Source organism: Tenrec ecaudatus, chromosome 6, assembly GCF_050624435.1.
Source record: "Tenrec ecaudatus isolate mTenEca1 chromosome 6, mTenEca1.hap1, whole genome shotgun sequence".
NCBI classification, from domain to species: Eukaryota; Metazoa; Chordata; class Mammalia; order Afrosoricida; family Tenrecidae; genus Tenrec; species Tenrec ecaudatus.
Genome location: NC_134535.1, coordinates 26,702,756 through 26,714,829, shown reverse-complemented (window position 1 = coordinate 26,714,829; position 12,074 = coordinate 26,702,756). Strand labels below are relative to the sequence as shown.

Genomic DNA, 12,074 nt, shown 5'->3' with positions numbered 1-12,074 from the left:
TACGTTGAGCATATATAAGTTTAGATAGGTCCCCAAAGTTCTAATTTTCCTAAAGATAAGGTTTCACAGAAAAAAGAATCAATCATTTTAACATTCCTGGTTAAAAACAGCAGTGTTACTTTATAAGAGCTGAACGTGGCTGACTTGACTTTGAGTCCCAGTTCTAGAATCTCCTATGCGACCCTGGAGAAGTTAGTCTTATTTTCTACTTTGGTAGATGGTAATAATGCCTACATTATTATTATTATTATTATTATTATTTCTGTGCCCAAAGCAATGGGAGCCTCCAATGCTCTAAACTCTTAAAGCAAATGTGGCTGATGGGCATCACACACAAAACAGCACCTTCCCACAGCAAAACAAAGTATCAAATTCCATTACAGTTAATAGTAACTTTCTTAAACAATTATAATATTTTATAATATGAGACTAATACAAATAAGTCTATAGGAAGATAAGAAATTCTGAAAGTATTCATTTTTGCTACTATATTTAATTTGCATTCATTTTCTGATAGATGTAAATACACTCTGGTTAATATAAAAATGTGTCTCAGTACATATTCTGAGGAAAGGTACATGAACTGAGGAAATTCAACACCTAAATTTCAATCCCGTAAAAGCAAGATTACCTGTAATTAAGTCATAACCCAAGACATTTATTTTGTTCCATCCTCCCTTCCAAGACAGTAGTCCGAAGACCACTGAAATAAGTGCAAACCATCTTCATGTTTGCAATATTAACAAACCAATTACATTCTCAAATTCAATAACATCTTTTGATTCCAAATATTTATGAAGCTTTCATGGCTCTTTACTGAGAATGAAGTTGCAAAGGGGCCCCCCATGGTCCAAAGACTGCAGGAAAAGGCATGCTATTCAGCCGGAGCTCTATCCAAGTACAGCTCCTTTACACATTCAATTTCCTCAGATTTCTAGATTACAGAGTGAATACAGGCAAATTATAACTGGTTAATAATTTTTTTTGCAGGAAAGATATTTCTAGGTTCTCCAAAGAATAACTTCATAAATGAAGCTATATTGATTTCTAGATGTTATATCCCTCTTTCATTAGAAAGCCTAACAAATTACAAATGAAATATATAGATTGATAGCTCACTGTGTGGAGTCAAGATCCACTTAGATATATGATTTGGATTGCAGGGAATGGAGTTGAGGATTCAAACATTAAATATTTAAAGAATGAGAAGCAAAAATATCAAATACTTTAGCTCGATACCTACCAAAGAATAAACACATATTTCAAAAATACAGTATCAACCTCAAGCTGACATTTTTCTAAAGAGCAGACAAGAATCTCAATATGCCTCCATATAACTTATTAAGACTAAATTTAGGGGGGTGAATGAGAAAATGTCTAACCAGAGAACGAGAATAGAAACAAAATAGAAATATATATATCCTTAGTAAAACCTTACAGGAAAAATAGTAAGATTCTTTAAAAGAGAGGAAAAAAAGAAAGCACAAAAGGAAGTCAAAAAGGAAGGGAAAGAAGAAGGCAGGGAAGAAGACGGAGGAGGAGGAGGAGGGAGGGAAGGAAGAAAACAAATATCTGCTCTTTGGAAGAGAAATGGGATTCAAATTTGGGACAGAAACACAAGAAGGACCAAATGAGTCCTCCCTATTAATAAATAGGTAAATAAATAGATAGATAGATGGACCCCAATTCTCTAGTCTAGCTGGGGAAATTATTTACTTATCCTTATTTCTAAGGGGCTTTGTGTCATTGATTGTCTCCTGTCGTTTGTAAGTACTGATGAGTGAATGGCCCATAAAAACACCAAGGAGGCACGCTTTCTACTGTGTCCGGATTCGCTAAGTAGAGGCGAAATCTTCATTAGGAAATACTGGATTTCAGGTTGACAATATGCATATACTGCTCCACTCCTGACTTGGCTAGCATGGATAATTCATGATGTCGTTAAGTGCTGTTGAGTCCGTGCCAACTCCCAGCGACCTCTGTACACCCGAAGGGAACGCCTCCCGGCCCTGCGCCGTCCTCACGGCCGTGCTTAGGTTTGGGCCCATTGGTGCAGCGGCTGTGCCAGCCATCTCACCGAGGGCCTTCCCCTTTTCCACTGCCCCTCTGTGTTGTTGAACAACAATCGCTTTCAGTAATTTATATTACAGAAGGCTCTAGGTTCTCTGTCGACACTAAGCACAAACACCTGCATTCAAAAGAAAAGAATGAACCAGACTTCATTACTTTTTCACCACTACTTCTAGCCCCACGATGTCCTGAACTGCAGCCTAGAAATCATAACACTGATGGAAACAATCGAATGCACATGGCTACAGCAATGGAAAACCCTTAGGAATCATGTATTCCTAAGGCTGAATCGGGAAGAATCAAATATTAATCACCTATGCCAAATGAGAATAGGACTCCCTGGAGAATGCAGTGGTTAAACACTGGGCTGCTAATATTCAAACCCGCCCAGAGGCACCTCAGAAGATGGGCCTGGTGATCGGTCTCCAACCAGTCACGCAGCCTTGAAAACCTGTGGAGTAGGTCTACTCAGAATCCACGCCACGGAGAATGGTAAAGGCAAAGGGACCTTTCTTCTCTCCTTTAAGTATATTTTCTTAAACATTCCGAGTAAGTAAAACCCTTGTGGTACAGTGGTTAGGCTTTGGGCTGCTATCAACAGGGTCAGCAGTTCAAAATCACCAGCTGCTCCTTGGGAGAAAGACAAGGCTTTCCACTCCAATAAAGAGTTACACTCTGGAGGAGCGTGGGGTGGAGACTCAAAGCCCATCTGTAGGCAACTGGACATCCCCTTACAGAAGGGTCACGGGGAGAAAATGAGCCAGTCAGGGTGCAGGGTAGCAATGATGAAATTTACAACTTTCCTCTAGTTCCTAAATGCTTCCTCCCTACCCACTATCATGGCTACCTCCCAAATCAGGCTAGACCAGAGGACCACCTTCCAAATCAGGCTAGCCCAGAGGACTGGTACAGATAGGAACTGAAGCACAGGGAATCCAAGACAGATGATCCCTTCAGGACCAGTAGCAAGAGTGTCAATACCAGGAGGGTGGGGTGGAAAGGGGAAACTGAACTAATTACAAGGATCTACATATAACCCCCTCCCTGGGGGATGGAAAACAGAAAAGTGGGTGAAGGGAGACATCGGACAGTGTAAGATATAGCAAAATAATAATAATTTATAAATTATCAAGGGTTCATGAAGGAGTGGGGAGAGGGGAGGGAGGGGTAAAAATGAGGAGCTGATGCAGGGGCTTAAATGGAGAGCAAATGTTTAGAGAATGATAAGGGCAATGAATGTACAAATGTGCCTTACATAACTGATGTATGCATGGATTGTAAGAGTTGTATGAGCTCCTAATAAAATGATTTAAAAACAAGCAAAGAGTTACAGTCTGAGAAACCTCAGAGGTAGTTCTACCCTATGCTGTCAGGTCACTATGAGTCAGAAACAACTCAAAGACTCTGAGTTCATTGAGTGTACTACTTGATAAGGGAAGGCAGCCCCAAAATGCATCTTATGAAAAAGAAAACCAAGTGTTTAGGACACTGCTAGGTATATAGGAAGCCCTTAGATGAGCTGGGTTGACACAGCAGCTGCAACAATGGGCTCAAACGTAAGAACAAATGTAACAGACCAGGCAGTGTTTGGTTCTGCTGTACATGTAAGTCAGAAGTGGCTCAACAGCACCTAACAACAACAACACAGACATAGGCACAAAAGTGAGAGCATGCAGAGCCCTGGTAAAAATAAACACTTGGAATTTGAATATTGAAGCTCTGAAACCAATTCCATCCTAATATTTAAGTGGCTGTTAGGTCACTTTGTGTGAAGATGGTGCAGGACCAGGCCAGGTTTCCATCGGGTGTGTGCAGTGTTGCTCTCAGTTAGAACTGATTCCAGGGCACCTAGCAACCCAACACAGTCACTTAACCCAAATAGCCTGTATCTCCGTCTACAAAGTAAGGGGTATGATCTTTAAATATACAGTCCAGGAATAGTTTAAATAATTAAACATTTAAAACTCCTAATCTCATAATTGAAGCAATGTGGGGCATAACTGAGCTACAAATAATACCAGAACAGTGTACCATTGAAAGAAGTGATGAAGAACAGCCAGTCCATGTACTGTATCATTGAAAAGAGTGACGAAGAACAGCCAGTCCATGTACTTAATACAATGAACTGAGGTCTACGGGGTTAGGAAATTGTTCCAGGTCACACAACCAGCAGAGACAGGATTCAAATGTTCCTTCTTTGTTCCAACGCCTAATAAGCCCTGGTAGCACAAATGGTTAAGCACACTAACGGAAAGGTTGCTAGTTCAAGCCTGCCTCCATGAAAATAGCTATCTAATTGGGGGGGGGTGTAAATTGGATGCTATAAAATGACATCAGATAGATTAAGAACTGGATCAAAAGGAATGTGATTTAGGAATTCCAACACTAAATAGTAAATTTATAGTATTTGATTGGATGATTTTCCCAAGAGAATGATCATGCTTAAATTTATGCACTACATTTTAATGAGGACAAAGGTCATAGTAGTAGCAGAACCAAAAAAAACCAGTAATTGTCTTTCAATGAGCCCTTTAAGGTCACAGGTAGGACTAAATGCCTGTATCGAAATCCATAGAATGAGGATGATGATGCAACAAACATACAAGTGTGCTTGACACACGATGGATGTATGGATTGTGATAAAAGCTGTACGAGCTCCCAATGAAATGATTTTTAATTAAATTTTTAAAAATTAACCCATAGAATGAAATACTTGTGAGGTGGAACACTGAAAGGGAGCTGGCATGTTTAAGGTATCCATAAAAACGAAGTGCAGTGGACAGACTCACTTGGATCATTCAAGTAAAAGAAAACCCCTTATTTTAAGAGGGGGTGGATTATTTTTCTTTTGTTTGGGGAAGACGGAGCATCGGAGTCATTCAGAGGCCTTGCACTTGACTCGGTACTAACCCATGAAATTGCCCAGATAGGACAACAGAACTAAAATGAGAATCGGGGCTACACACTCATTCACTCCCTATATGGCGTACAGGCACATTCTTTGAGACCTAGAGCAGCAGTTTAACATTTTTAAAGTTGACCGTAAAACCAGAAATATCCCCGAAGTCTTCTTAAAACCAGACTCAGAGACTAGTTCAGCTTAACAAGTAAAGGGTGTCTGCCTTGAGCATTATGCTCTTTTACGAATGAGTCTATATGAGCAACATCCCCTGTCATCAAGCTGGGTCCGACATAGTGAGTCTGAAGGACACGGAAGAGCGGCCACAGGGAGGGTTCCGAGCCTGTAGGTCTGTGCAGAAGCACACTGACACACCGATCGCCCTCACGGAGTACGGCAGATTCGAACCCCTGACAGTTGGGTAGTGCTGAGCGCTTAACCACTGTACCACTAGAGCTGTTAGGAAATCTCTCTACCCGGGATCAAAGTGCCATCATAAGGGGAAGGTTAGATGTGACCTTGGGCCACTGTGGATTGATGGTAATGGGGAAGCCGCAACTCAGAAAAGGAGGGTGAGAAAGGCTACACAATTCAAAGTATGTCCCCAGGGTCATGGAACCCATACATTTTGCCATGTGTCTTCTCAACAATAATAACAGATTGTGTATGTGTGTGTGTGTGTGTAATATGTCCTTGTTGTTGAGAAGACACACATCTATTAAAATATATATATATGACATCTTGATTTTAGAAATGTAAACTCAGAAGAGCCATGATGTGTGACAAAGAGAAAGCATTTTAGCTCCATGTAAGTGCCCGTGGTTCAGACGATCGGGCTCTATGGTTATTTCACGCTTATGAGCACAGCCAGGTTGTATGAACATAAGGAGACATTTAAAAGGGAGGGGGTAACACTATTCTCGCTCCAAAGTCACCCAGGACTAGGCCCTGTCACTTCCTCGGTTCTCCCTGCGCAGTATTGTCTTTAGGGTATTGCGTCACAGTATCCAATCCGCACACAGTCAGTCTCAACAACACTCCTACCGAGTGCACCTGGTCAGGGCTGCTGCCAGGTGCAAGTCCAGACTCAGCCAAGGCCAGCGGAGGCGTGGCGACAGGAGAGACGCAGTGAGATGTCAGTAGCTGCATCCGCTGTAACTACACACACAAGGTACTGGTCCAAATAAGTGGCACTTACTTATGTCCATTTAAGGCTGCGTGGTGTAAAGCCGTGTAACCCGAGCTGTCTGTGGAGTTCACATTGGGGCCTCGCCAGATGCTGCAAATGAAGCACAAGCGCAGAGTTAACGGTTGAGCAGAAGCGTGCTTGGAAACAAGCTGCACGCTGCCCGTGAAAACGCTAGGCAGGGAGAAAATGATTGCCATCTCTCATGCATTCCGTCAGCACAACACGTCCTTGATTAAATGCGGGGAAATTGAGGAGGCCTGTGACTCCTTTCAGAAATTAGTAGCAAGCGTATGACCGCTGCCACCTCTTAAAGTTCAGGTCCCTAAATCCCCGACTACTGTCTATCATTACTTAAATATTGGAAGCAAGTGGTACTCGGCTACTATACAAGCAGAGTTCCAAAGAGAAAGACTCCAGACACCCACGCACTCCCCTGTAACACACACATTCCAAGATGGTAGTGATTTATGGAAGCTATAAGATATTTTTGCACTATGGGAAAATATAATCTCTTCTTGCTGTTCTATTGCTTCCAAGAAAATAGAGTCAGTATTTCATTCTTGAAAAGTATAATTGAAGATCTGGACTCTTCCAACCCATAAGGAGATTCTAACACTTTTGCAGTTATCATTGATTTTACTGTACAATATATTCTGGGTAAAACATGGAACTCTAGTAAAGCATCCGTTTTACCCTTAATCATTACACTTGAAAAATTAATTTTAGCTTTTGGACAAAACAATGCACTGAAAGAAACTTACTCAAAATTGGCCAAAAAAATAACCACATCTGCCGTCCATAATGGTATTGTTTTATCAAAATTAGTTCATGAATTCACTAAATATTCACAGTACAACAATTATATGTCACATATTGCGCTAGGTACTGAAAGCAAAAAAAAAAATCTGAAGTCAAAATCTTTCTTTACACGAGTATGGTCTAATGAAGGAGTCAGCCTGATGGAGTAGTTTAATTATGTGCTGGGCTGCTAACCACAAGGTCACCAGTTCGAACCATCAGTCACCCTGAGGGACAAATATAAGGCTTTCTCCTCCCATAAAACTTACAGCCTTAGAAATCTGCAGGAGCAGTTCTCTACTGTCCTGTGGAGTAGCGATGAGTAGAATCTACTCAATGAGGGTGGGTGGTGTGGTGGGGGTCGTCTAATGAAGGAGACAGACATGTTAACTACTAACACAGAGCATTACAATAGCTGAAGCACCAGATCTCCGAGAAGAGGGTGGCTAGGAATTCCAGTTAAGATTTCATAACAGACTTAAAACTAAAACAGAACAAAGAAAATGAACAGAATTCATCAGTCCAAGAGCGAGTCTAAAAGAAGAATCAATATGATACGGGGATAAATTGGAGGAAAAAAGGAAAAATGCAAAAGCCTCAGATTTCCATCTTGGATGACTGGAAGTAAGATTATTGCTAGGGGAAGAACAGTACAATAGAGAAGAAGGAATGATTTCAGGTTGAGAAATCCTGAATTTTAAGTTTCTGACATACTGAAATTGCACTGTCTTATTTATTGTGGTTATTGTACAAGATATGAGACAGCATGGTAATGAAATAAAAATAAGCAAATCAATGGAACAGAACAGAAAAATACTCTACCTAGACCCATCCATGCATCCATGAGGTTTATTTTCAACAAAGGTACAAATAAATTCATTAAAGTGATGGCAGGCTTATAAAAGTGGTGCTAGAACAAGTAAATGTTCTTTAGGGGGAAAGAGCTTTGTCATATAAAAAAGTGAACTAAAAATGAACACAGATCTAAAATGAAAACCTAAAGCCATAAACTTCTAAAACAAATATAGGAGAAAATCTTTATGACTTTGCGATTGACAATGATTTCTTATATATCACACCAAAAATGTGACACACACAAATAATTTGATAAACTAATGTACATGAAAATTTTGATTTACAATAAAATTAAGAACTCTTGTCTTCCAAAATCACCGTTTAGGACACTAAAAGAAAATGAACTGGAAAGAACATTGTTAAATCACATTCTCCAACCAGATAATTTTATATCCAGTATCAATAAAATATTCTCACAAAATAAGAATTTAATAAGAAAATTAACAACCCAATGAAAAGTAAGCAAATTATCTGAACAGCTCTGTTATCATAGAAGGCTTCTATCTAGCAATATGATCATGAAAAAGATGTTCAGCAACATTTGTCATTAGGGAAATGCAAATGAGATCACATTGAAATAATTCAACATAACTGAGTGGCTACCATTACAAAAAACTCATAGCCAGAGATTATTTGTATATCTGTATATATTTACCTTAACTCCAAATATATTCATGAATGTGGTAGGGCATACAGGTGGGGAAGTTAGTAAAACTTCTTACTCATAATCAAACCCCATGAAGAAATGAGTGCCTGGGTCTGGAGGCTCAGGACTATGGTCTTGGGTACATGTGACAGTAACAACAAGGTCAATTGGCATAACGTCATCCATAAAGACAGTGTCCTGCGTTCTACTTGGGTGAGTAGCTTCTAGGGTCTTAAAAGTTGCTGAGCTTCCAGCGACCATGAAGCTATTGGTCTCTCCTTCTTCACAGTAGAGAAGGAAGATGCAAATGCAGAGCCACGAGGAAACCAGTGGATCCAGAGACCAGAGGGACAAGAAGGAGTCCCACTACCACTACCCAGGGCCCTGAAGCGGATCACATCAGAAAGGTCTTGAATATATGGGAGAAAAATGTGGAACAGAATTCAAAATAATAAAAAAACACCAGGCTTATTAATCAAATAGTCCTGTGGGACCCCTCAGGACTGTGGCCTTTAGTCCCCCTGCAGATCTGGAAACGAACTCACCCCCATGTTAGAACAATCAACCATTTAAGACGCAAAGAGCAGCATTTACCCAAAGACCACATTCAGGGGCTATAAAGGGAGGAGGCTAGGAAACAGGACACACGGGGAGGAAGAGAGATAAAGATGCACATTGAATGGCTGAAGTATGAGTTCAAACAAAATGTGTGTGTTATTGAGTGCAAAACCAATGATCTGCTCTGTAGATATTCACCAAAATCACAATAAAACATTTTTTAAAAAGATTTGTTATAGTAATAATGACAAAGGCATGAACAAGTAGAGCTCACATTACTGGTGAAGTTGTAAAATCATACAACCACTTTGGGAAATGAGTCTGATTGTGTGCTAAAAAGTTAAATATGTACCACCGCATAAGGGAGCCATTCCATTGAAGGTATTTAGTCAAGATAAATGAAAACTTGTTTCCACACAAAGACTGATGCATGTATATTCATGACAGTTTTATTTCAAATAGGTCGAAATGACCCCAGGTCCATGAACAGGTGAACGATACACCAATTCTGATATAGCCCTACAATAAGATACTACTCGGAAACATAAATTAATAAAATACTGAAAGGAGCTATCCAACAATATAGATGGATCTTCAAGTAATTATGCTAAAAGAATTCAAATGCATAAGGCTAGAGATTGGTGTAAGTCAACAATTCATGTATTGCAGTCTCAAAAACTGGCCTATACAGGCATCATTTCCTTGTCTCAACAGCCTTCTAAATTTTATACCAATGACTAAATTATTGACACTATAAAGAGAATCACCTTATGCCCCAGGAAGATGATTCATAATGTTCTCTATCATAAAATGATAATGACGTGTCTAAAATGAACCAAAGATATGTTTAAACCACAGATATATGAGTGGGTTTTGTGCTCACCCTTAATTTCAGGCTCCTCTAGGAACAATTAGTTCCTATGACATGGCCCTACTCAACATTGCCCTCAAGAGATCAGTGCTATCATCACAGAGTGTGGTGAAGAAACCAGATGGTGCCTGTCTACCAAATAATAATAATAATTATAGAGCATGGGTTCTAAAAGTGTTGGCTTCAAACAAGTAGCTGTCTAACTGAGGCTTCAACTAGGTCCACACAGAAGGCCACCAATAAAACTGGTGATCCAAGGATTATAAATAAAATCCAAATTCAGGTAAACAAGCGGCCATCTAGCTCAGAAGCAACAAAGCCCACATGGAAGAAGCACACCAGCCTGTGCGATCACGAGGTGTCAAAGGGATCAGGTATAAGGCATCATCAGAAAAAAAAATCTTACCATAGTGAATGAAGGGGGAAGTGCAGAGTGGAGACCCAAAGCCCATTTGTCAGCCACTGGAGATCCCCTCACAGAGGGGTCTAGAGGAGGAGATGAGTCAGTCAGGGTGTGATGTAGCACCAATGAAGAATACAGCTTTCCTCCAGTTCCTAAATGCTTCCTCCCCGCTAACTATCATGATCCGAATTCTACCTTGCAAGTCTGGATAGAGCAGAGGATATACACTGGTGCAGATAGGAGCTGGAGGCACAGGGAATCCAGGGCGGATGATACCTTCAGGACCAGGGGTGTGAGGGGCGATACTGGGAGGGTAGAGGGTAAGTGGGTTGGAAAGAGGGAACCGATTACAAGGATCTACATGTGACTTCCTCCCTGGGGGACGGACAACAGAAAAGTGGGTGAAGGGAGACGTCGGATAGGGCAAGATATGACAAAATAATAATTTATAAATTATCAAGGGCTCATGAGGGAGGGGGGAGTGGGGAGGGAGGGGGAAAAAGAGGACTTGATGCCAAGGGCTTAAGTGGAGAGCAAATGCTTTGAAAATGATTAGGGCAAAGAATGTACAGATGTGCTCTACACAATTGATGTATGTATAGATTATGATAAGAGTTGTATGAGTCCCTAATAAAATGTTTTTTAAAAATCCAAATTCAAAGGAGGTCATGGTGTCAGAGGATGAACTGTGAGCACCTTGTTTGCAGAATGTTATGGGCGACAGCAGAAGGCCAACATCCACCTGCAGGATTCCCACATGGATTAAGTCTCCAGTAATGGGAACAGCCTTGCTATCGGACAGAGAGTATCGCAAAGTCAGTCGTGGCAGATGTCGTTAGGTCAAAATGTAACACCTTATCATTTGATCCCCCTTTTGACCTTTTTAAAAGTTGATTTAGTTTTTAATATGTTCTGCTTTCTTTTCTATTGACGTTTTTCTCCTTATTGTTTTGTTATTGCGGTTGTTTTATTGTATTTTTGTTGGTGTTTCTTATTTTTGCTTTGCATGGTTTTCTGTATATGAAAGCCAGGATGTGCATATTTATATTACCTAGAAGCATGTCAGGGGAGATTTGGGGATTTGGGGAGGGGGGTGTAGCTAAAAACAATGAATATGAGAAGAAAATGTTCTGAAATTGATTGTGGTGATGACTGCACAACTCTTCACAATATGACTGAAATATCGAATTGTATGACATGTGAATTATATGTCAATAAAAATTTTTAAAAGACTACAGATTGGGTTGTTCTATATATATAAAACTTGGGGAAATGTACACCTGTCTACAGTGACAGGAAGGAGTTAGGTGTCTGCCTGGGGAGGGGGGTGGGTTGAGGAAAGATGGAGGAATTACAAATTTGCATAAGAAAACTTCTGTGAGTAACAGACTCATCACCTTAATTGTGGTAATAGCTTATGTCACATCTTATGAAACAGTGCATGTTAAATATGTGTACTTTTATGCCAACTTTACCATAGTAAATTTTAATTTTTTTAAAAAAAGCAAGATTGAATAATAATTAGATTCTCAGGTCCTCTACCTTCTCAAGAAAGCAGACTTAGGGTCCATCTGTCTCCCAGGCAGAAACTTCAAAATATCCAAGCTGTTATAGAAGTAGAAAGATTTCCCTTTCTGACCTGGAGTATACTGGTGGATTCAAACTGCTGACCTTGGGGTTAGCAGCCCAACTGGTAACCTAGTACACCATCAGGGCTCCTTCCAACACAGAAGGAGACATTTATTCTCAGCTTGCTGTTGCAGAGAAGTTGCCCTGGTAAGAAGG

At 40.3% G+C, this 12,074-nt stretch overlaps 1 protein-coding gene across 5 annotated transcripts in view; it reads right to left on the bottom strand.

Annotated features, from left to right (window-relative positions):
• The window catches only part of ANKS1B (ankyrin repeat and sterile alpha motif domain containing 1B), a 1,331,756-nt gene that overhangs the window by 1,147,445 nt on the left and 172,237 nt on the right, over positions 1 to 12,074 (bottom strand). For all 5 annotated transcript variants that reach the window (XM_075551114.1, XM_075551115.1, XM_075551116.1 and 2 more), the window contains exon 2: positions 6,168 to 6,248. In XM_075551114.1, the coding sequence (XP_075407229.1) occupies positions 6,168 to 6,248 (81 nt within the window). The remainder of the gene's footprint in view (positions 1 to 6,167; positions 6,249 to 12,074) is intronic.